We start from the raw sequence: 24,374 nt of genomic DNA on the forward strand, positions 1-24,374 counted from the left end.
CGTCCTGTGCCCGGGTGCTGGTGGATACTGGCGGTATGGGTTCCTACATCTGGAGTCACCAAATGTTCCTGTCTGTGGGGCCTGAGTCTTTTCCAACCCCTCCAGTTGCCCTGAGATGTCCTCAAGCTTAAAGCCACACCCTCCCTTTTGCAACGAATGCCCTGTCCCTTCTCTTTGGCTGCCTCTCCTGATATTTTTTGCTCTGTTACAGCGGTCAGTTAAATTTCTTATCCTGGCATGCTTTGGGCCAGTGCCAGAGCAGCCCTGACGCTGCTCTGGAAATGGGCTGCAGAGTGTCTGCGTCCCCCTGGCCTTGGACCATGTGCATCTCCTGTCCCCAGTGCAGGGACTCAGCTTGGTCAGTTCCTGATGCCCGGGTCCCGCTCACAAAATGCCTTCCAATTGCACAAGCCGATACGCACACGCTTTTCAGAACTCTTCTTCAAGATGTAAAGGGAAGTGGAGATTTTGTATGTGCTCTTCATTCGGCGATCATCTGGGTGCTCCCTGTGCGCCAGGCGGTGGCACCTAACAGTAAGTCAGGCCAGCCCTGGAGCAGACAAGAAACAGACTGGCAGACTGGGTGAGAGGTGAGGAGGGCTAAGGAGAGCCATACAGCCAAGGAGGGGGGTGTCCTTCAGCAAAGGACAGTGTTGGCAGGACAGCAGTGCGGGGGCCTGGGAGAGTGGGGGCCGCGCTGGAGGAGAGGGTGGCACAAGGTCAGGGAGGCGAGAGGGGCCCTGGGGGCTGGGGTGCCTCTTGACGCTGTGTGCCCAGAGGCCTCGGCTGGCATGGCCACAGAGCTATCTGGCTGACGGGCTGGCCAGGGGAGGCCAGAGGCCAGAAGCTTCTTATTTAACCTAGGTAACAGTCCTGAGAGGTAGGTCCTACAAGGACAGGTCAGCACCTGGTCAGTGTCACACAGCCACACGGATCCCACTGTGCTTGGTGTGGAGTCTCCGCCCACCTCCTGAGAGATGTGTGGGGCAGCTGACCAAGTGTGGGGTCACACGCTTCGCCCTGCACTCATGCCAGTCTACACCGTCTCTGCCCTCCCAGCCCTCCGTACACTGTACCTCCTCTGGCCACTTGGCTGTGCACTCTGTTCCCCTTGCCCTGGCCTTTCTGGGTCTCCTGCACCTCCTCCGGTGAGCCCGTCTCAACAGAGAGTGCCCCATATTCCATGGGAGGGATCCAGATGGGCTGGGAAGGAACTGGTTCAAAGCCATGCAGCAGATAATGGTGGACATGGGACTTGAACCCAGCACTCGCTGTCCAGAGCATGAGCAGGATCCCAGCTCCAGGACCAACCTGATCCCTTACAGTCCCCAGGACATTGGGTCCTGGCCCACATGCTGCACTCTCCCATAGCAGAAGCCTCTTCTGGGCCCGGCAGAAATGTCCTCAGCCACTTTCCCTGGATTCCTCTGCAGAGCTAGGGCCCCTTCCCTGGTGCAGCGATCCCCTCCCCCCCCCCGTGCCAGCTCGATGCAGAGCTACCTGTGAGGCCACCCTCTTGCTGGTCTTCTCAGGGCTTTGTGAGTCTGTCTTGTGCCTCTGTCCTCTTGTGTTTGCCTGATGCAGAGTGACCATACCCTTATGGGACACTCACTGTGTTCACTCACAGCCCGGGTGAGACCCTCCAGATCTCTATTTTAAAGATAAAGAAATGGAGACTCAGACAAGTGACGAAATGAAATACGTGTTTACCAAGCAGAGGAAATCATCCTAGGTGATCAGCACATCCCCAAGGGACAGGATGCTTGGGTCCATATCACAAGGGGGCTTGGCCAGGGGAGTCAGGGCTGGCTATCAGCCTCCTTGTTCGTGTCCAGGTGTAAGTGGCCACCACTCCTGGACAGAGATCTCTGTCCTCAGCCCAAGCCACCTTCTCTTCCCCTGTTTCTCCTTCCCCCTCTCTGCCTAAAAGATCAGCCCCCACCCACAGCTGCCACACACAGCCCTCCCCTCCCTCCCAGAGCTGCCACAGAAGCCAGCTTCCACACACAGTTCTGGGCTTGGATCAAGGCCAGGGCAGCAACAGCCCAGAATGGGTGAAGGGTCAGGTGCAGGGGGAGAAGGGCTTGCTGAGGGCTCAGAGGGCCCACATCCCCATGAGGCTAGGTCCCCGTCCTGAGCCGGGTCAGGGAGGGGCACTCACCACCACTGAGCAGGAGTCTTTGCTGGACCCTGCTCTGACCTCTGTGGGTAAAGCATGACACCCCCCCCCCCCCCCCCCAGGATCAGTTCTTTGCTGTGGGCCCACTCAACGGGAGGCCCACTCAGACATGACCTGTCTGAGTTCTTTCAGCCCCCACCTCTGGAGCCGGCTAGGGACCAGGAGGGAAGAAAAGGGAAAGGTGGCCAAGTTCCAGGCTCTACAAAGAGCTTGTGTCTGGGAGAAGAGTAAGCTCTCTAAGGGGAGACATATCCAGAAACTTGGAAGACTCTTCAGAGTCCAGAGGGTTTGCAGGAAGTGGGTTTGTCAGAATGGGACACGGGGGTGGGGGTGGGGGGTTCCTTCCCGTATGCGCGCGCGCGTGTGTGTGTGCGCGCGCGTGTGCACGCGGCGTAAGGGGGATCGAACAGAACTGAAGAGGTCATTCAGGATGGTAAGGTGGTTTTCTGTGGGGTAGTGCAGGCCTCCCTGAGGGGGTCTCCCCTTCCCCAGTCTCCGTCCTCTGGAGGACCTCCTGGGCACAGCTGGTTCCAAAGACCACCTTTGGCTTGTGCAGTCACTCTCCCTGCCCAGAAGGCCACCCTCCTCTCTGATCCCTGATGGAATGACCCCCAACCCGGGGTCCCACTTGGGCCCCACTTTCTCCCTGAGGTTGCTCTTCTTCTGGAGGTGTGACCGTTGCCCATCAGATTCTTACTCCTGTCCCCTCAGACTGGGGGCTCTCACAGACTTGCAGGGCACCAGGTTGCCGGATGGGGACAGCCCCAGGGCTTGAGGGATCATCAGCGTCCTCTGCTGATCTGACGCCTGCCCACTTGCACACTTCTACTTTGTTGGAGGGGCCCCACTCTGTGTCTCCCGATGTCTGTGACATCGGACGCAGAGAAGGCGGCATCCATACCCGCCCCCCCTCCCTCCCCGGGGAACCTGGAGAGAGGGGTCTTAATGACCAAGCGGCGCTTGAACCGTGAGAACTTTATGTGGAAGGGTGGGGCCGCGTCAACGTGGGAAGACGCTGCCGTCAACTTTCTCCTCCAGGATGGTCTCCACGCGCCTCCTCTGTGGGCGAGAGTGGCTGGGGCCAGGTGTGCGGGGACGCGGGCCGGGACGCCCCCCCCCCCCCGCGCTCCACCCCCTCCCGGGCTTGTGGGCACCTCTTGACGATCCAGGGGGTCCGGGATCCGCGTGGGCTTCAGCTGCGGCGGTAGGAACAGCTCCAGCCGGATGGCGGCGCGCGCGGACTTCTGCTGCCAGGTGAGGAGCGCGATCTCCTCCGCCTGCGGGTCGTGGGGCGGGGGTTCGGGTCTCCAAGCCTCCGCGATGTTTTGCCCTAGCTCCGCCCGCCGCCTCCTGCAGGGCGCCCCCCACCCCCACCCCTTTCCTCGGGGCACCCGGGCTGGTGTCCCCTCCCCGCCCCGCAACCCTTTCGCCTGCGCGCCCCTTCCTTCCGGCCCCGAGCTTCACCCGCATGCGGATGTAGCGCAGCCGCAAGGCGCGGATTCGCCCCCGGGCCTCGGCTGCCTTGAGGACGCCGAGGAGCCGGTCCTGGCGCACGCCGGGCGGCTCCGGTGACTGCGTCCACGCACGCGGGTCGGGCATACGGCTCCCCAGCTCCACTGACTCGCGCGGGAAGATAGAGGCGGCCGCGCCCACGTCCTCAAGCTGGTCACCGAAGAGCAGGTGGCGGTGACGCTGCGCGGGGCTCATGGCCGCCAGCCCCTCCAGCGTCAGGGCCCACCCTGGCTTGGGGGGTTGCGCCGCGGGCGCCCCCCGGGCGCGTTCCTCAAGAGACCCCTTTCCGGTTCGCTCCCGCGGGCCCCGGAGCCCGGCCTCCTTCTCTGCTGGAGACTGCATGCTCGGCCCGCTCTGCCGAGGGAAGAGTGAGTCCCACTGGCACCGGCCCGGCCCCCCCCCCCCCCCCCCCCCCCCACCTCGTGCGCTCCCAGCTCTGGCCCTTCTAGATTCCTCGCAGCTGGCCTTAGGTCCTGCATCTGCAGACTCAGCACCTTTGCGCGGGCCTAGCACCCGTCTTCCTTACCCCTGCTGTCAACCAGACATTTCTGATCCGCCGAGTTTCAGGAAATTCCCTTCCTGCCCACCGGCTGGTTCTCTGTCCACTGAGAAAATGCGGAGACCTGGGGCCCTACCCAGGGTAGAGAACATGTTAAGCTTGGCAGGCCCTTCCCCACAATTCTGGGACCCTCAGTGTGCCCCAGTCCCCCATGTCTGTGGTTGACGGTCAGTCAGCAAACCCCCAGTCTCCCCCCGCCCCCGCACTGCAACCCCGGGAGCGGGGGGGGGGGGGGGGGGTGTGTGTGTGTGGGGGGCGGGTTGCTCTACTCGGCCTTAGTGTTAGGGGCTGGAGATGAGAGTCGGTGGGCTTCCGTTTTGCCCTGGGCAGAGGACTCATGTCCTTCTGGGAGGTGTGTGTCTGTGGAGGCCGAAAGCAACTTGGACAGTTGCTGCCCTGGACGTGTTTGGGGGGAAACCCTGTCTTCCTAGCCTGTCCCCTGCTGGGTCTAGATGACAGCAGAGCCCACGGAGGTGATAGGGCGGGGAGGGCCCACGAGAGAGGAGACGGGAACGCCCAGGGCGCCTGGTTCAGCCCTGCAGGACTCCTTCCTTCCGAGCCCACAGCACCTCAGGCCCCGGACCCTGGGCCAGGTTCTGGCCCACTGTGGGCCGCAGGCAGAGCCACACAACGTGGCATTTGCCGGAGGCCATCACCCTCCCCCAACTCATTCTTGCTACATTGGTCGAGGGGCCGGCTCTTGTCCCCCATCCGTACACCCCATACTTTCCGCCTTCCGGGGTCTGAGCCTCCAACTGAGCCCTGACTCTCCTGGACTTGTTGACGCGGTTGCCTGGCAACCGGGAGTCCCGCCCTCCCCCTGCACGGCGGGGGCGGGCCTGCCCCTGGGGAGGGAGGGGCACCGGCAGAGTCAGGATCCAGGTGCTTGGAGGGCGTCCACATCCGACGGGCGAAATCCCTGCAGCGGACCCGAGGAGGTGACCGCCAGTTTTTCCAGCCCGGGTGCCCTTTCTTTCCTTTCTGGGAGCCCCAAACGTACTCTTCTGGGAGCTGTGGTCCCAGCTTCCAGGCTGGAGAAGTCTTTGGGGACTGGCTTTGGGGGCAGAGGGCGTAGCAATGAGACCTTCCTGTCTGATACGCGTTCTCCGCTGCTGGACCCAAAAGGGCTCTCACCGCCACTGTCGTTCACAGGGAAGGGAAACTGGGGCAGAGCTCAGGAGGACACCTACCCTCTTCCAGGGCAAGTTTGGAGTCTCAGGGGTCCCGCAAGACCGGAGCCAGGTTTTCCCGAACTCTAAATTTCTGGGTCCTGGGTCCTATATTTCTGTAATGTATTTGTTAGTGTCATCATATTTCATAACTAACTCACTTCTCAGTTTATTAATTCTATAACTCATGCATGCACTCATCAGTTTATTCTAGAATTCATTAATTCAGGGGCCCCTGGGTGGCTCAGTGGGTTAAGCATCTGACTTCACTCACAGTTGGTGAGTTTGAGCCCTGCATGGGGCTCTCTGCTGTCAGCACAGAGCCCACTTCGGATCCTCAGTCCCTGCTCGCTCTCTCTCTCAAAAAATAAATAAAAACATTAAAAAAAAACAAAACAACAACCCTTTAGAACTCATTAATTCATGTGCTGGTGCTACATTAGGCCAAAATTGTTGCATTAAGTCCACAATTCGTTATGGTGCATGCACAACTCTCCCCTTCATTCACGGTCGTGTGCCAAGGATGATGATGCCTTTTTGGGGGTTCAGGACCTGCAGCCCTGAGGTGGGAACTGTCCTGGGGATGGGGTCTCGGCTGAGACCTGGCCTTTGTGCAGGAGGGTGTTGACGGTTCACCTTGTTTTTGGGAGCTTCCTCTGGCTTCCTGGTGAAAGGGTAAACTATGACTTTGTGCCCCTGTACATCAGAGCCTGCACCAGCCCCAAGCTCCATGGAATGACTGTCCATCCTTCTGGCCCCCAAGGCTTTGCACAAGCTGTTCCTGGGGTGCTGCCCCTTCCCGCCCAGCACGTGCCTTTGGGGTGTGGTCTGGGCCTTGAGAGTCGGCACCAGCCTTGGGGCTTGTTGAAGACACAGGCCTCTGGGATCCAGAAGCAGCAACGGCTTAGGGAGTCTGACGTAGCAGGCCACTTCCTCCAGGCAGTCTTCCCGGATATCCACAGCCAGGCAGGGGCTGCCTCAGGTTCAACTCTGTGCTCCCACCCTGGTGAGTGCTGTGAGACGGGGCTCTTGGCCCTCCTCTCAGCTTCCCAGGTCTGGGCCAGGAGCATTCGCAGAAAGGGAGTTACTTGCTGGCTTCTGGCAGTGGAGGGGGGTTTATAGGGCCAGTGGGAGCTGCTCTCCTGCAAGAAGGGACTTGTAACTTTCCCTCTGTTTTTGTAGGACTGAAAACCCTTGACACCCCTCCTCCCTAATCCTTGGAGGGCTTGGTGCCTGCACAGCTCATATTCCTGAAAGCAGCTTCTTGGGGCTCCTCCTCTGCACGCCCTGCAGTTTCCTGGGGAGGGGGGCGGGGAGGGGGGTGGGGCGAGGATCCCCAAATGTCTAGGGCTCAGTAGCTGTGCGAGGCCACCAGGTAGGTGTCTCCCACCTATTTCTGTGCCCAGGACTCGTCTGTTTTTCAAGGGCTGATGGGAATGCTGGGATCTAAAAGCATTTTGACTGCTGCCAAAGCCTGAGAATAAAACTCCAAAAAAAATTAAGACGCTTGTGAAGTGACTACAAAATTTAACATTATATTGAAAATGTACAGGTCAATTCTTTTGTTGCCATATATAAATATTATAAAGTCAAAATCACATAAAGTAATTTATTATGATGAAACTCACAACCGATAAAATCTTTCCATTTTGGTTTTTTCTTAGGGGCACCTGGGTGGCTCAGTAGGTTAAGCATCTGACTCTTGATCTTGGCTCAGGTCATGATCTCACAGTTTGAGGGTTCAAGTCCCGCACTATCAGCGTGGAGCCTGCTTGGGATCCTCTCTCTCTCTCTCTCTCTCTCTCTCTCTCTCTGTCCCTCCCCTGCTTGTGCTCGTGTGCACATGCACGTTCTTTCTCTTTAAAAAAAATGGATGAATAAACTAAAAAAAAAATATCCTTGGAGGCGTCTGGGTGGCTCACTGGGTGGCTCAGTCTAAGCATCAGACTCTTAATTTCGGGTCAGGTCATGATCTCTGGGTTTGTGGGATTGAGCCCCGCGATGGGCTCCCCACTGAGCGTGGAACCTGTTTGAGATTCTCCTTCTCTCTGCTCCTTCCCTGCTTGGGTGTGCACTTTCTCAAAATAAATAGATAAATAAACTTGAAAGAAAGAGTCCTTTCACTTTTAATTTAATTTTTTTTAGGATTTATTTATTTTTGAGAGAGTATAAATGGGGAAGGGGCAGAAGATCTGAGGCAGGCTCTGTGCTGACAGCAGCGAGCCCTGCATGGGGCCTGAACTCACAAACCTTGAGACCTGATCTGAGCCAAAGTCTGATGCTCAACCAACTGAGCCACCCAGGAACCTGGGTCTTTAACTTAAAAAAAAAAAAATTTTTTTTAACGTTTGTTCAGTTTTGAGAACAGACAGAGACAGTGCATGAGCAGGGAAGGGGCAGAGAGAGAGACACAGAATCCGAAGCAGGCTCCAGGCTCTGAGCTGTCAGCACAGAGCTCGACGCGGGGCTCGAACTCACCAACCGTGACATTGTGACCTGAGCCAAAGTCGGACGCTCAACTGCTCCACCGACTGAGCCCCCCAGGTGCCCCGAGGGTCTTTCACTTTTTAACAGCACAAATGACCTGGGGACTGAATTCCCCGAGGGGAGGGCAGCTGTTCCCTGTTAGGCTCTGGTGACTTTGCTTGGATTCCTGTGCCGCGCCCAGGGGTAGCAAAGCACCCAGAGATGGACGGAAGCAGACGGCGAGCCTGCCCGAGGCCACGAGTAGCGGCGTTTCCGGGCTGTGACTCACTGGGCAAGAGTGAGGTGCATTCGCCCCACTTTGTGGGTGGAAATCTCTCTGGGACCAAGTCCTGCCACAAATTCCCATGACTCCTGAGTGCAGCCCAGGCAGCTACAACCATAATTTGTGGACATGCGTTCTGTGCCGTCATTCACGTAAGCCGCATGCCTTGGGCTGTCCCTGGTGCCCCTGTGTGTTTCGTTTTGCCTGCATATGACGTGAGTTTGAGTTGTCCTGCTTTGATACCAATGCTGTTTCACATAACGTGTCCCCTGCTGTCCCATGTGTAACACATGTGTTCTGTGTCTTACCCTGGCTGTGCAGGGGCTATTTCCTCGGTGCTGCCAGCTCCCTTTGTGGGAGCCCTTTAGGGTCCAAGGCTGGGCCGCTGTCACACCCAGGGAGTACAGTCAGCATTCCAGCCTGACCCCCCACGGGCCAGGTGACCAAGCCTGACCTTCGGCTGAGACTATCCGTGTGAAGGGCCAGGTATCTGCTTCCAGCCGTCCTTAGCACTGGGTGCATTGGGTGCACTCTCACGGGATACCTTTCCAGACCAGCCTCATGGCCCTTCCTTCCCCTAGTCTGTGCCGGAGCTGGGAGGCAGCTGGAGGCCATTATGAAATGAGCTCTGTGGGCCGGTGAGCAGGCAGCGGGGGCAGGAGGGGCTGGGATTGGCTGCTCAGACCTCGGTCAGCCCGGCTGGGGGAGGCTGCAGGAGGCCAAGCCTGGCCTCCTTGGGTTCCTGCCCCTGCTGGGCTCCCGAGGTCAGCAGGATCATACTTCAAGCTTCACCTGGAGAGTGTGGTGCTCGTGTGTGTGGCCCCTGGGTGTCTGAAGGCCTTGATCTGTGTGTCCGCCTGTTCTGTCCCGTCTACTCATGTGCCTTGAGTGCACGTTGGCGTGGGTTCACGTGTGTGTGGTCCGTGTGTTTGTGCCTGCGGGTGTCTGTGCATTTCTGAGCATGAGCTTGTGTTTGTGTGTTCACTCGTGTGCCTGTTTGGGCATCTTTGTGTGTGTGCGTGCAGGCACGTGAGCCTGTGTCCTGAGTGTCCCTGTGGGTGTGCCCCATGTCTCCACACGTGTCCCTGAGTCAGCCGCAGTGAAGATGCAGAGATAAGCCCTGGGGGACAGCTTAGGATGCTGAGTCCTGGGGCATCTGCGGGCCCTGTCCTCTCTGATTTGCCAGGTATCCTAGCGACGCTGCTGCCAGTCGCCTAGCAACCAGGTCCCCATCCTTGGAGACGGATGCTCCAAGCAGGGTCTGGGCTATGTGAGTAGAGCCTGTGCAGGAAGAATGACCCCATGATTGCAAGGCTGGTAGCTGATCTGAGAGATCTCCCACACGGCATGTGACCCCAGGGCTGGGAAGGAGGCAGCCCCACCGGAGCCCTTTGGCTGCGTCCGTGTGGGGGCCCAGGCTGTGACGGAATGATGCTCAGATGTTGCCCTGGGACCCTGCTATGGCGAGACGCCCTTGGGGTGTCTCAAAGCTGCGGGTGGATCTGGGTTTGAACCCTGTCTCTGCTACTTTGACAGGTGACTTCACACCTCTGAGGCTTAATGCTCCTGTCTGCACGAAGGTGATGCTGATGACAATGAGCCGGTATGATGGGGACGGATGAGCTCGCGTTCATGATGGACGTGCGGGGCACACAGCAGGGACACGGGGTGCACAGTAGAGTCTAGGTGTCTTGTCTACAAGGCTCTGATCCGCTTGGGGCTGGCTGGGCGGGGGCACTGTGTATCCACCTACCTACCTATTGGCCTGCTGTGCCTCAGTTCCCCTGGAGCCCAGCTGAGGGTGCTGTTCTGGGCACAGAGTGCAGACGGAGGCTGGTCTGAGCCTGTCCAAGGCAGTGTCTCTGTGTGTGAGACAAGCCCCCACGTCTGTGTCCCAGTCTGTGTGTGCACCTACCCGTGTCTCCATCCCGTGTGTCCACTCTGTCTCTGTCCCGTGTCTCTGTGTCTGTCCCCCGTGCCCATCCCCGAGTCCCCGTGCGTCCTTGTGTGTATGTCTGTGCCCCGGCTCAGTTCCTGTGTCCGTGTGTCGGAGCCCGTCTGTCATTCATCTCTAAGTGTGTGCCCCGGTCCTTTGGTCTCTCCCCATCCAGTGTGGGGCCTGGTGACCCCTGCCTTCCCTGCGGCCCCCTCCTCCACCCCGCGTGGCCCCTCCCCCTCAGGAGCAGCAGTCTCCTCCCCATCCCCCAGCTCCGCGCTAGGCTGCTGCGTCTGGTCTGGCAGCTACGGGGAAGGAGCAGCCGCCTGCCGCAGCCCTGTCCAGATCCGGCGCTGAGGGCCGTGGGATCCCAGCCCTGCTCTGCCAGCGCTGACGGTTAGCATCCCCACAGTCTTGGCTCCCACGGAGGTCGCTAAGGTAAGGCCTAAGCTGCTGGGGGCTCGGCGTGGGCAGACTGCAGCTCTCAGGCAGGACCGGGGAGGGGTGGGAGGGAGCTGAGTGCTCGATCGGCCTCGGTCCTGTGCTGCAGGTGTTTCTGGGTATGTCTCTGACCCTCTTGTGCCTGTGCGTGCACGAGGTCAGCTTCGGACACCTCTGTGTGTGATGTGTGCACACGGGTGGCCGTGTGTCCATGAGTCCCTGTGGGTGGACACACGTCCCGGAGTGTAACTACATCCACACGCCCCATGTGGGAGTCTATAAGTCTGACGAGACTTACATGCCTCTCTGCGTGTTCCCATCTGTGCATACGTGTCTGCTTGTCTCCATTGTTTCTGTGTGTGGATGTACGCTTCTGCGTCTGTGGCTGCCTGTGTGTATGTGTGGGGGGTCCACGTGCCTGCTGGGCCACACGCACTGTGCTCAGAGGCCTCAGCTGGGTGGGTGTTGGGTGCTGTGGTCATGTGTCCCTGTCCTCTCCTAGGTACCAGGTGGCTTTGCACGCAGGGAGGTGGCATGGAGTCCCTCTTCCCTGCCCCATTTTGGGAGGTCCTCTACGGCAGCCACCTGCAGGGCAACCTGTCCCTCCTGAGCCCCAACCACAGCCTGCTGCCCCCCAACCTGCTGCTCAATGCCAGCCACGGCGCCTTCCTGCCCCTTGGGCTCAAGGTCACCATCGTAGGGCTTTACCTGGCCGTCTGCATTGGGGGACTGCTGGGAAATTGCCTCGTCATGTATGTCATCCTAAGGTAGGCTGGGGACCTGCCAAGGTTCCCTACTGGTGAGTCCCACATTGCTGCAGAGGGGAAACTGAGGCAGGGGGCTGTTTTGGGTGGGCCTGGCAGGTGGGGGGTTCCCACTTTTCCCATTCCATTTCTGGTCATCCTGTCAGGCAGCGTCAGGGTCAGGGTCAGTCCCAAGGTCCTGGATGCTCCGAGTCCTCAGGGTTGGGGCACCTGACTAGGGGGAGAGGGAGAGGAAAGGATCAGCCCTGCTCAGCCCCGTCCTGATGGGGGCAGAGGGCGCATCCGTGCCCCAGACGGACTGTCACTCTGACTCCTGGCAGATAACACTCCCTGACCTGAGCCGCGGGCCAGCTTCCTGGCTGAGCCGCGGCGTGAGGCTCTCCGGGACCTCACCGTGCCCCTAAGAGGCAGCTCTCGCCAGCCGGTTCCGGGGCCCGTGCCGAAGCCCTCGCCTTCAGCTCCAGCATCGTGTTCGCTGCTGCCGTCTGGGCTGACTCCGGCATGTTTGTGCTCAGAATGGGAAAGCCCCTGTGGCCAAGAGGGGTGGCCGGGAGTGGGGTCGGGGCCCATCGTAGGGGAACAGTGTGGGGATGGTGTGGGGGGACAGCGTGAGGACGTGCGCATGTGTGTGTGTTCATGTGTGTTCACATGCCCAAGCGTGTACAGGCATGCGCGCACACAAAAGGTGAATGCGCACGTGCAGGAGTGCACACAAGTGTGAGCCACACACATACACGTGTGCCTGTGTACATGTATGTGTGGGAGTGGGTGCACACGAGGCAGTGTGCTATATGTGTGCGTGCACGCGTGTGTGGTTTAAAGCGGGGTAGGCATGCACAGCGTATACACACGAGTGTGTGTGTGCACATACGAAAGCATGAGTGTGTGTACATGCACGGTTAGGGTTGTCCGTGCATGTGAACAGGTCCATGTATGTGAGCGTGTGCACGTGTCAACACGGGCGTGTGCACGTATGCGAGTGTGCGCACGTATGTGTGCGAGGTGCATGGTGCACGTGCTCACACAGGGGCCAGGAGGAGCAGCTGGCTGTGCCCAGTGCTGGACCCCGCGCACTGGACTCACACACGTGCCCCTCTGTGGCTGGAGGGTGGGTTGTGGGTGACAAGTGCAGCAACCTGGGGTGGTCTTTTTTTTCTTAAGTCTTATTTACTTTGAGAGAGAGAGAGAGAGACAGACAGACAGAGAGGAAGAGAGAATCCCAAGCAGGCCCTGGGCTATCAGCGCAGAGCCCAACCCAGGGCTCGAACTCATGAACTGTGAGATCACGACCTGAGCCGAAGTTGGAGGCTTAACCGACTGGGCCACCCGGCGCCCCGGGGTGGTCTTATTCACTCTTGCTGTCATCACTTCTCTGTGTGTCTCCTCCGCACTGTGGCATCAGGACTCTCAGAGCCACATCCTGATTAGAGCAGGCAGGGAAGGTTGTCTTGCCCACAGCAGTCCCCAGAGACACTGGTGTGTGGGGCCTGGTCTGAGTATTAGCACAGTGTATTCTGAGCCTGTGGACTGGGGTGGACTGCCTCTGGAGTCCCGGACCCCAGCTCCAAGTCCTGCTCTTTAAAAAAAAATTTTTTTTAACGTGTATTCATCTTTGAGAGACAGAGAGAGACAGAGCGTGAGGGGGGGAGGGGCAGAGAGAGAGGGAGACACAGAATCGGAAGCAGGCTCCGGGCTGTCGGCACAGAGCCCGACGCGGGGCTCGAACTCACGAACCTCGAGATTATGACCTGAGCCGAAATCCGACACTCAACCAGCTGAGCCACCCAGGCGCCCCAAATCCTGCTTTTTTTAAAAGATACTTTATTTTTAGAGCAGTTTTAGATTCACAGCAAGATTGAGAGGAAGGTACAGTGATTGCCCATATGCCTCTGCCCCCCAACATGCATGGTCTCCCCTGTTACCAACATCTCCACCAGAATAGTACATTTTATAACGAGTTACAACTCAGTTTTACAATTGAACCTACGTTAACACATCATAATCACCCAAAGCCCATAGTTTACATTATGGTTCACTCTTAGTGTTGTACATCCTGTGGGTTTTGACATGTATCTACCATCATAATATTACACAGAACAGTTTCACTGCCCTAAAAATCTTCTGTGCTCTGCCTGTTCATCCCTCCACACCCCACAACCCCTGGAAACCACTGGTATTTTTATTGTCTCCATAGTTTTGCCTTTTCTAGAGTGTTATGTAGTTGGGGTCATACGGCGTGTAGCCTTCTCATGCTGGCTTCTTTCACTGAGGAATATGCACTTAAGTTCTTCCAGATCTTTTCATGTCTTTTTATCACTGAACCATATTCCATTTTCTGGATGGACCACAGTTTACGAATCCATCACCTGCTGAAGGGCATCTTGGTCACTTCCAAGTTTTGGCAATTGTGAATAAAACTGCTATAAACATCTGTGCGCAGGTTTTCATGCAGATACAAGTTTTCAACAACTTTGGGTAAATATCAAGGCGTGTGACTGCTGGATCGTATGGTAAGAGTACGTTTAGTTTTGTAAGAGACCAACGAACTGTCTCCCAAAGTGGCCGCACCGTTTGGCGTGCCCGCCGGCAACGCATGAGAGCTCCCGCTGCCCCACACCCTCACCGGCGTGTGGTGTCAGTGTTCTGGAAATTGCTCGTTCGAAGAGGTGTGTAGCAGAATCTCGTTGCTGTTTTCACTGGTGACGTGTCTGGTAAAGTCTTTGTTTTCTTATTGTCGAGTTTTAAGCCTTCTCGTGTATTCTGGACAGCAGCCTGCATCGAATGCATCTCTGGCAAGTCTTTCCTCCTGTCTGTGGCTCGTCTTCTAGTTCTCTTGATCCTCTCTGCTTTTTTGCCAGCTCTTTTCAAGGCCACTTAGATCCTCTGAGCCTAAGGGTCCTCTTGCATGGAGTGGGGATCAAAATAGCATTTTTGAAATTAAAAAATATTTTAATGTTTATTTGTTTTTGAGGGAGAGAGAATGTCAGATCATGAGCAGGGGAGGGGCGGAGAGAGAGGGAGACACAGAATCCGAAGCGGGCTCCAGGCTTGAGCTGCCAGCGCAGAGCCCGACGCGGGGCTCAAACCCACACACCGCGAGTTCATGACCTGAGCCGAAGTCGGACGCTCAACCGACTGAGCCACCCAGGCGCCCCTAGTCATTTTTTTCTTTTTTTTTGAGAGACAGAGACAGAGCGTGAGTGAGAGAAGGGCAGAGAGAGAGGGAGACACAGAATCCGAAGCGGGCTCCAGGCTCTGAGCTGTCAGCACAGAGCCTGACGCGGAGCTCGAACTCACGGACCGTGAGACCACGACCTGAGCCGAAGTCGGACGCTTAACTGACTGAGTCACCCAGGCGCCCCACATCTTTGAAACTTAAATGAGATAAAATCCATGTGAGAGCTTGGCTCAGGTGTCTGCCACTGTGGTCATTATTGCTGTTATTTGGTCATAATTAAGGTCTGTTTGTGCTTCTTTCTAATCCTTCTCTGAGAGGCAGCATTGACCCCCAGATTCCCTATGGCAGCTTAGTTTACAGGGAACATTGGTGTTCCTGGTGACGGCAACATCTTTGGCGTTGTGCGACCACCACCACCGCAATCACCACCACCTTAATTACCACCACTGCCACAACAATCACCATCATCACCACCGTCACCAGCATTCTCTCCACCACCATCCCCACCACAATCACCACCTCCATTGCCACCATCATAACTATTGATTCATTCAACAAGCATTTATTTGCTATTTATTATTTTTTGATAGTTTTTAAAGTTGATTGATCTATTCTGAAAGAGACACAGACAGTGCAAGTAGGGAGGGGCAGAGAGAGAGGAGAGAGTCTCAAGCAGTCTCTGCACGGCCAGCGCAGGCTTGATGCGGGGCTTGAACCCACGAAGCCATGAGATCGTGACCTGAGCCCAAACCATGAGTTGGATGCTTAACCAACTGAGCCACCCAGGCACCCCTATTTATTATTTTTTAAAATATATATTTACTTTTGAGGGACAGAGAGAGAGAGAGAGAGGGAGGGAGAGAGAACGAGTGGGGGAGGGGCAGAGAGAGGGGGACAGAGGGTCCCAAACAGGCTCTGCGCTGACAGCCTGATGTGGGGCTCAGACTCATAAACCACGAGAGCGTGACCTGCGCCAGTCGGGCACTTAAGTGACTGAGCCACCTAGGTGCCCCACTCGACAGGTGTTTATTCCGTAACTATAAGGTCCCCGGACCTGTCCCTTGGATACAGCCAGGTCTTGTTAGCACACCTCCCATTTCTGGTGCCGTTTCCTGTCTCTCTGGCCGGACCACAACATGGACCGGAAGGCCTCTGATGTGCTTTTACAGACTCTGGAGCCCTCAGGAACCTCTGGTGTGTCTAGGGCCAACATCGTAGTCCGTGGACTGTCTTCAGGAAGACTTGGAAGGCAGGGAGGGGGACTGGTCCTTTTTCTGAAGATTCCTGTCCCCTTGCTCCCACGTGGAGTCACAGGGGTGCTCTGCTGCCTGACATCCCAGCCTTCCCAAAGCGGACCGGTTTGGGGGTTCGGAAGCCTTCTGTGTGTGCCAGAAGCACAGTTTTGTGCCCCAAGTCCCTCGTGCCGGGCCCGGGGGCCCACCTTCCCACACAGGTCTCGGGGCGGGTGCTCCTGGTGGTGGCAACAAGAAAGGCCCCCGGGCCTCCGCCGCCGGGTCCAGCCAGAGGGACTGGGCCAGGTCTTCCTTCCCCCTGTGCTCTCCGCAGGCACACCAAGATGAAGACAGCCACCAACATTTACATCTTTAACCTGGCTCTGGCGGACACTTTGGTGCTGCTGACGCTGCCCTTCCAGGGCACAGATGTCCTCCTGGGCTTCTGGCCATTTGGAAATGCCCTGTGCAAGACAGTCATTGCCATCGACTATTACAACATGTTTACCAGCACCTTCACGCTGACCGCCATGAGCGTGGACCGCTACGTAGCCATCTGCCACCCCATCCGCGCTCTCGATGTCCGGACGTCCAGCAAGGCCCAGGCCGTCAACGTGGCCATCTGGGCTCTGGCGTCTGTCGTGGGTGTTCCTGTCGCCATCATGGGCTCGGCGCAGGTCGAGGACGAAGGTCGGTGGGTGGCCCCCCTCCCCCGTGCTGTCGTCCTCTGGCCCCAGAGGGCCCCGTGCCGGCTCGCTCACCCTGACCCTGTGTTTCTCCCTGCAGAGATTGAGTGTCTCGTGGAGATCCCCGCCCCACAGGACTACTGGGGCCCCGTGTTTGCCATCGGCATCTTCCTCTTCTCCTTCATCATCCCCGTGCTCATCATCTCCATCTGCTACAGCCTCATGATCCGGCGGCTGCGTGGCGTCCGCCTGCTGTCCGGCTCCCGGGAGAAGGACCGGAACTTGAGGCGCATCACGCGGCTGGTGCTGGTGGTGGTGGCGGTGTTCGTGGGCTGCTGGACGCCCGTCCAGGTCTTCGTGCTGGTCCAAGGGCTGGGCGTTCAGCCGGGCAGTGAGACCGCAGTGGCCATTCTGCGTTTCTGCACGGCCCTTGGCTACGTCAACAGCTGCCTCAACCCCATCCTCTACGCTTTCTTGGACGAGAATTTCAAGGCCTGCTTCCGAAAGTTCTGCTGTGCTCCTGCCCTGCGCCGGGAGATGCAGGTGTCTGACCGTGTGCGCAGCATTGCCAAGGATGTGGCCCTCGCCTGCAAGACCTCCGAGACAGTACCACGGCCCGCGTGACTAGGCGTGGACCTGCCCATGGTGCCTGTCAGCCCACAGAGCCCGTCCACACCCAACACGGAGCTCACCCAGGTCACTGCTCTCTAGGCTGACGGCAACCTGAGCCCTGAGCGTCGCCGGACTCACAGACTTCACCGTGGCTTCAGAGGGCCCGGTGACATCATGGGACAGGTCAGACTACAGCTGCCCTCCGGGTTCAGGGCGGAGAGGGGACGCGAGGACCCGCCGGTGAGCGTGCGTGACCAGAGCGCACGCCAACTCTCCTATGCGCCTCGGGACCCTTCTGGCCTCTGCCCCGCCGCGCCCTGTGCGCTCTTGGCGCGCACACACCTGGAGGCGTAACAGCAGCGTGCCCACCCCGTGCGCCTGTGCGGCGTGCCGTCTGCGTGGAGCCCTGCCGCGTCTCCTTGGGCTTGGAGCCGACCGGAGGGCTGGCAAGGCGTCCGGGGGCAGCGGGGCTTGGAGCCTGCGCCTCAGCTGCTCCCCTTCCCGTCCCCCACCCGCCTCTCACAGGCTTTTCCCTCCAGAAGCGCCAAGAACTGTCAGCCTCGGCGCGTGCGGAGGCGGCTCAGAAGGCCTGTGGGCTGCTTGATCGCCCCAGGCCGCCGTTTCTTTTTCAAAATGTCTTCTTTAAAAATTGTGTTTCTCTTTTTAGAGAGAGAGAGAGGACGCAAGGGGGGGAGAGGGGCAGAGGGGGAGAAAGAGAATCCCCAGCAGGCTCAGTGCAGAGCCCGACGTGGGGCTCAATCCCACGACCCCCGGACCATGACCCGAGCTGAAATCAAGAGTCGGAAGCTCAACCAACTGAACCACCCAGGTGCCCCCACTCTGTCATTACTGAAACAGCCCCGTGTTCCTGGTCTTGGCTGCTTGGTGCTGGGGAGGGCTCTGCCATGCTCCGTCTGGGGGTCCCTGTGTCCTCCCCGGCTCTCTTGAAATCAGAGGTCAGCAGCCATGCAGCTGGCGGGACCCTGCACCGTGTTTGGATCCTGGTGGCCTTGGAAGAGGAGTGGCAGTGGGGATGGGGTCTTCTTTGCCCCCCCGCCCCCCCCCCCCCCCACCAAGTGACTGATTCCCGCTTCATTTACAAGCCTCCCAGTGTCTGTGGGGCAGGTCTGAGCTTCCTGCTGCCGGGACTTACCCTACCTGGGGCCACATCGGGATGGCTTCGCATGCAGAGCTGGTGTAAGGGGTGGGGCTCGACAGGGCCTGCTTGAGCCAAGTGTGAGGACTGTCCAGCTGTGGAAACACTGGAGGGGAGGGTGTCTCCCTGCTGTTGTCACCAGAGAAGCACCCTCCCTGGTCTGCAGATGTAACTGTGGTTTGGTGACTTTGCAAACACTCTTCCTGCAGAGAAACTGTTGAATACTCCCAGCGCTGGACAGACTATTCTGCCTCCACCTGTGAGCTGAGCTGCAGACCTCAGCCAGGTGACCTTACGCACCTGCAAAGAACACGAAGCAATGACTTTGGGCCGACTCCTCCTGCTTCAGGGAGCCCTGGCCCTGTGGGGTTGCTCCTGGAGAGGATGGGGCTGTGCTGGCTGCAGTGGCGGCGGGGAGGCCTCTGGAGACTGGGGCTGCCTCAGCTGGGGCACTGTCCTGCCAAGGCTGCAGGAGTTGTGAATTTGTCCTGGTGTAACATGTATCTCCATGTATTTATGCATGTGACAAGCGTGACTTCCCCTACATGTAACCAACCTTGATCATGCCTCTAGGCCCATGGAGGGCCATAATAAACCCTTGCCTCCTGAGCAGGTGTTTTGGGCCCCTGTGGGGTGGGGCTGTTGGGGCCGTGAGTCCTTCCACTCCCTCTGTGCTCCTCACCTGGCCAGGCTCTGGCTTTGAGAAGGGATGTGACCAGTTAGTTCACGATGCCCTGGAGGTCTGTTGCCTTTCCCCCAGCACAAACCGTTTCTCCCTGAACGACTACTGTGCGTCCATCCTGCCCCGGCTGCTAGAGGTTCCCTGCGGGTCCAGTGTGGGGGGGTGCTCTTCCCACCTGGGTCACAGGACCCCCTGCCTGCCCCAGCCCTTCCCCCTCCCTTGAGCAGGTCTAAGGGGGGTCTTGATGGAAGATGAAAAGAACAGCCTCCCCTGGTGGCCCTGAGATGTGGATTCGCCCCCCTGGCCCCTGTGGGGACCCTGTTCTGCCCAGGTTGACTCTACTGGCCGAGGACCCTCTCAGAAAGAGGCCCTCAGAGGGGGTAGCGAGGGCGAGCTCAGGCCGAGGTGTTTGGGCACAGGCAGATGCGCCAGTGTGTGGTTTGGCACAAGTTTTAATGACGGGCACTTTGCTGTTAAAACCAAAAGTAAGCGTCAAGGAAAAGTTTGGGAGTGACCAGCTATAGGGCGGAGGTGCGTGAAGAATGCTCAGGACAGTTGTGGTTCTGCTGATGGAGGAGCTCAAGGTGGGTCCGTGCAGGGCGGACCCCGCAGTGAGCACCCGCGCAGAGATGGGCCGTGAGGGGTCACACGAGCCGCGCCGCGCAGGCGTGAGGGGCCTGTGAGGTAGCCCGCAGGACCGTGGGCGTAGGGTCCCAACCCAAGCTCTCCAGGACTGTGTCCGCCCCAGCCCAACGGCGTCCGCTGCCCACCTCCACCCGCACCACGTCCCCACCTCCGTCCCCTCCCGCGTCGGCCGCGGCCCCGCCCCCCTCCCCCACGTGCCCCCCTCGCCTCCGCCCCTACCAGCCCCCGGGTTGGTTAAGTCTCCTGGTTCCTCCGAGCCTCAGTTTCCTCACCTCTGCAAAAGGGACGGCTGAACCTTCCATGCGGGTTCGTGGGGGAAGGCCCAGGTTGTGGACCAGGACGGGGCTGCGGGCAGGGGTCAGCGGCCGGGTTGCACCTGCTAGGGAGGCGGAGGGCTCGCCTGCCCTCTGGACTTTGCGCTGCGGAGCCGGCCCGCCCTAGCTGGGAGATTTGGAGAGCCGAGGGGAGCCCCGGGTCCTCCCCTGGACGACAAGCTCAGAGGTTGGGGACACTCCTTTCTCTCCCCCCACTCCACCTCAGGAAGTCACAGTGGAGGGTGTGGAGACAACCAGCGCCAGCGGGGGGAGGCGGGCGGTTGGCATTTTCCTGGGGACCCAGCAACTCGCTTGGGTGGAACCTTGGTGAGGATTCACCTGTCCCCTCATCTGGCTGGCCCATGGCCACCCCCTCCCCCGCCCCCGTCCTTGGGGTCTCCGGGGTCCTGGCGTGAGGACCCTCCCTCCCATCGGACATGGGGATGGGGCGGGGAACTGCGGGCTGCCTGGCTGATTCTGATTGGCCTTGGTCCCTGCCACGCTGCCGCCCATCCTCCCAGTGTTGCGGGGGCCCGGGGGGCGAAGGGGGCAGGGTCAAGTGTTGAGGAGTCTCTGAGCAGCGCCACGCCCCTCCCGCCCCTCTGTTCCCACCGCTTGTCAGGAACGCACCCTCCAGCCTTTGTGACTGCTGTGCCCTGTTCACTCACTCATTTGCACCTCACACCCGCTCTCACCTCCACGGTCTTAGAAGACGTGTCAAGAGCCTCAGCTCCTCTCCTCAAGAAGCTTGCACGCAGCGCCAGTGCGGAGGCACTAATCGGGGCTGCTGCTGGCGGAGGTGTCCGCCCTGCAGTGACCAAACAGGTCCCGGAATCTTCCAGTGAGAGATGTGGGTGTTAGTAGTGGCTTAAAAAATGTCCACAGCCCCCGAGTGTGGGCTGGGCTTAGTGGCTGACTTCTAATGATTAGAATGTGGCAAATGGCTTCCAAGATAGTCTTTTAAAATTTATTTTTGGGGCGCCTGGGTGGCGCAGTCGGTTAAGCGTCCGGCTTCGGCCAGGTCACGATCTCGCGGTCCGTGGGTTCGTGCCCCGCGTCGGGCTCTGGGCTGATGGCTCGGAGCCTGGAGCCTGTTTCCGATTCTGTGTCTCCCTCTCTCTCTGCCCCTCCCCCATTCATGCTCTGTCTCTCTCTGTCCCAAAAATAAATAAAAAACGTTGAAAAAAAATTAAAAAAAAAAAATTTATTTTTATTTTTATTTATTTATTTTTTTAATTTTTAAAATGTTTTTATTTATTTTTGAGAGAGTGAGCGAGCGAGTGAGCAAGAGAGTAGGGGAAAGGGGCAGAGGGAGAGAGAATCTTAGCCAGGCTCTGCGCTCAGCAGGGAGCCTAATGTGGGGCTCGGTCCCATGATTCTGGGATCATGACCGGAGCCGAAACCAAGAATCAGACACTCAACCGACTGAGCCACCCAGGTGCCCCCCAAGACAGTCTTAGATGGTGTTGAGGCCTCTTCCTGGCTCCCACTCTCCACTGGTTCACCCTGGGGGACCAGCAGCCACACGGGGGCAATGTCCGAGCAGCCCTGGGGAGAGTCCATGTGGGGAGGACCTGAGGCCTCGTGCGCCGGGCCACGTGAGGGGCTCCTTGGAAGCAGCGTCCCCAGTGTGAGTCCAGACTTCAGGTGACCAGAGCCTCACCCAACAGCCTGACTACAACCTCATGAGAGACTCTGAGCCAGAACTACTCCAAAACGTCTCTCAAATTCTTGAGCGACAGGAGCTATGAAATAATAAAACGTTGTCTTAAGCTGTTAGGATCAGGGGAAATTCATCACACGGCAGTAGATTCTGGTGTCGTCGGGGACGAGGCAGCACAGAGGTGGCTGTAAGTTGTTTCAGGCTGACAGAGAGGAGGGGAAAAGGATGTGGGTCTGAGCTTTAAGGACCACGTGACTGGAGAAGCTGGAGTATGTGAAGGGCGGCAGTCACGCCCCCTGGGGGGCACCTCATGGATGGTGAATGGTGGCTGTTGCATGTCAGCTGGACAGACAGCTCAGAGCTCTGTGCCATGAGGACTGAAGCCGGCCCGGGGCACCATGAGCTGAGGAGGGTCCTGGGAGATGCCAGACGATGCACAGAATGGCACAGCTAGAGCGCCAAGCATGGAACCAGCTGGGAGCCGCGGGGCTAAGGGCGGGGGAGCCTGGCTGAGGCTTCAGGTCTCTGAATAGCCAGCAGCTAAGTGTCCCCACCCTGACCCCAGAGGTTCAGCACAGGGCTCCTGCTGGCTGAATCTAGGCCCCAGGCCACAACCCAGGGAGGAGGGGTCCGGATGTCAGCCCATCCAAGTACCAGATGCCCCCTCTAGACCGTGGGGGTCCAAAGGTCCTGGAAGAAGGGTCCTGGTGGCCACAGACTATGACATGGAGGGCACGAAAGGGGCATGGGCCACACAGCATGCAGGGTCAAGAGAGGACACCAAGTGGGCATAGGCCTCCTGGTGAAATGCCGCCCAAGTTTCAAGCTATGAGAATGCATTCCGTGGCCTTATTTGATAATTGAGTCTGTGGCCTTTGCAGTAACACCTGGCTTTCCTGCCCCAGGTGCTTGCACTTTTGCCATCTCAGCACTGTCTTGGGAGGGGCCAGCCCAAGGGTGCCGAGTGTGGAGTGCAGTGGTGGCCCCGGGATGCAATCACAGTGTGGGTTTCTTTCCCTCCAGATTATGATTGTCAGGGAAGACGGGGAAGGAGCCTCCGGGGACGTCTTCTGTCTGCCTCTCTGCAGGTGAGTAGAGTCAGGATGCCTGTTGCGCCCGGGGTCATACAGGCAGGGTGGGGCCAGAACCTGACTCCCTGCAGCTGCCTGCCCAGGGGCTGTCCAGGTGGCAGAGACCTGGGAAAGATGTCGCGGTCGTCTCTGCAGGTCCGGTGGGCGGCCTTCACGGGTCTTCCTCTCTCTGGGCGGAGAAGGTGGCGATGGGACGTGAGCAGGTGAGCCTTTCCTCCAAAGGGAACAGCGCTTTTCCTAGCAGACACACGGGGGCTCTGCGGAGGGCGCTGAGGCCCCTGAGCACCGGAACGTGCTGCGGAAGCTGTTTTGGAAGTTCTCATCCAGGAAGGCGTAGAGGAAAGGGTTGAGACAGGAGCTGGCATAGCTGAGGCTGGTGACGACGTGGGACATGCCGCTGACCAGTGACGTCTGGGGCACGTCTGTGGTCAGGGCCACGACGGAGGCCAGGTGGAAGGGCGTCCAGCAGAGCAGGCCCACGGCCAGCACAGCCAGGACCAGGGTGGTCACCTTTCGCTTGGCTTTGCCCAGAGCTTTGGTTCTGGAGTGGAGCCGCAGGGCCCGCAGCCGACGCAACAGGTCCACGTAGAGCACGCAGAGGGTACACATGGGCACCACAAAGCCCAGGACTAGCATGTAGATGCGGCTGGCCTTGAAGCGGGCCCTCTCAGGCCGCGGGAAAATCAGCCCGCAACTCGTGACCTGCAGCTGATTGCTGTAGACGCCAGCAAAGGAGAAGAAGGGCAGGACCATGATGGTGCCACCGATCCAGACACAGAGGCTGGTGATCTTCGCTCCGCGGAGGGTGCGCTGGGGCACCCGGCGGCACTGTGTGGTGGCCAGCACCACCAGGTAGCGATCCACACTCATGGTGGCTGGGAAGTAGATGCTGGAGAAGATGTTGTAGTGGTCGATGGCCAGCACCAGTTTGCAGAGCAGCTCCCCGAAGGGCCAGTGTTGCAGGAGGTGCTCCGTGATGCTGACAGGCAGCACCAGCGTGAAGAGGCCATCGGTGATGGCCAGGTTCAAGGTGAACACGTTGCTCACCGTTTTCATCTTGGGCACCCTCCGAATCACGTAGATGATAGCTGTGTTACCTGCCAGCCCCATGGCACAGATCACAGAGTACACTGTTGGCAGGAGCACGTAGAAGGGTGGCAGCGGCTCGGGGAGGGTGACATTGTGCCCGGTGCCGTTGTCCCAGGAGAAGTTGGCGCCCACCGCAGCCTGCAAGGGGAAGCCTCTGCTTTCAAGGGGATCCAGCTCAGCAGCCTGCATCCTGAGGTGGGACAGATAAGGATTCGCTCCCAGGGGCCGGTGGGAGGTGCTGTGGAGTTGGGAGTCTGGGCGGGGGCCTCCTGGGGCTGGGTTCTGAGAAAGAGAAGAGAAACTCTGGGATCTGGCTGTTCGCTTGGAACAGCAGCTGCCTCAAGTTCTCTGGCAGAGGCTGTGGCCACTTTGCCAGGGTTAAGGACACACAGGACCTCCCTCCATCCTCCTCTGTCCTGTCTGCCCCCCATGCACACTCTACATGGGATCAAGGCAGTGCCTTTGCAAACACACCTCCCAGACTCACCCCTGCCCCCTTCAAATCCCAGGGTCCTGAAGCCAGAGCCCTCCCAGTCACAGCGCACACCCTTTCTGCCTGGCTACCTGCTCTTTTCCCCGCTGACCTGTCCGATGACACGGGGCCAGAGGTTGGTGGCCTCTGTGGGCATGCGGAGGAGGCCAGTTCAGGCTGTGGCAAGGGTGGAGGAGGGAGGTGTGGCCCCCATGGACGGGTGCTCATCAGGGTCCCAGTCAGCT

General features: G+C 58.8%; 3 protein-coding genes and 1 long non-coding RNA gene across 9 annotated transcripts; 2 read left to right on the forward strand and 2 right to left on the reverse strand.

Moving 5' to 3' along the window:
* The first annotated feature begins 201 nt into the window (after positions 1–201).
* On the forward strand, positions 202–17,490 carry OPRL1 (opioid related nociceptin receptor 1). 4 transcript variants are annotated; one of them, XM_086702770.1, is made up of 5 exons: positions 202–534; positions 9,705–9,771; positions 11,048–11,344; positions 16,054–16,409; positions 16,506–17,490. In XM_086702770.1, the coding sequence occupies exons 1-5, from the start codon at positions 282–284 to the stop codon at positions 17,027–17,029; spliced, it is 1,497 nt and encodes a 498-aa protein (XP_086558896.1). In that variant the 5' UTR covers positions 202–281; the 3' UTR covers positions 17,030–17,490. The 4 variants fall into 4 exon arrangements, with proteins under 4 accessions (XP_086558896.1, XP_086558897.1, XP_086558898.1 ...); XM_086702771.1 differs by lacking the exon at positions 202–534 and adding an exon at positions 9,093–9,438; XM_025931794.2 differs by lacking the exons at positions 202–534; positions 9,705–9,771 and adding an exon at positions 9,925–10,542 and having other exon boundaries at positions 11,048–11,312.
* Positions 1,513–5,039, reverse strand: LKAAEAR1 (LKAAEAR motif containing 1). Of its 3 annotated transcripts, none has more exons than XM_086702778.1 (5): positions 4,970–5,039; positions 4,218–4,322; positions 3,644–4,045; positions 3,334–3,456; positions 1,513–1,650 (listed from the first exon to the last, which is right to left on the reverse strand). In XM_086702778.1, the coding sequence occupies exons 3-5, from the start codon at positions 4,031–4,033 to the stop codon at positions 1,618–1,620; spliced, it is 546 nt and encodes a 181-aa protein (XP_086558904.1). In that variant the 5' UTR covers positions 4,034–4,045; positions 4,218–4,322; positions 4,970–5,039; the 3' UTR covers positions 1,513–1,617. The 3 variants fall into 3 exon arrangements, with proteins under 3 accessions (XP_086558904.1, XP_086558902.1, XP_086558903.1); XM_086702777.1 differs by lacking the exon at positions 1,513–1,650 and adding an exon at positions 3,140–3,238; XM_086702776.1 differs by lacking the exons at positions 1,513–1,650; positions 4,970–5,039 and having other exon boundaries at positions 2,875–3,456.
* On the forward strand, positions 3,356–5,607 carry LOC147582899 (uncharacterized). Its single transcript, XR_015249614.1, has 2 exons — positions 3,356–3,433; positions 5,403–5,607. It is a non-coding gene; the product is annotated as an uncharacterized LOC147582899 (long non-coding RNA).
* Positions 17,491–22,805: 5,315 nt separating the features above from the next.
* On the reverse strand, positions 22,806–23,846 carry NPBWR2 (neuropeptides B and W receptor 2). The gene has a single exon (XM_025932068.1). It carries the CDS (start codon positions 23,844–23,846, stop codon positions 22,806–22,808), a length of 1,041 nt encoding a protein of 346 aa, XP_025787853.1.
* Between the last annotated feature and the right edge of the window lie 528 nt (positions 23,847–24,374).

This window comes from Puma concolor, chromosome A3 (assembly GCF_028749965.1).
Source record: "Puma concolor isolate L17-30 chromosome A3, mPumCon1.1.hap2, whole genome shotgun sequence".
Taxonomy (NCBI): Eukaryota; Metazoa; Chordata; class Mammalia; order Carnivora; family Felidae; genus Puma; species Puma concolor.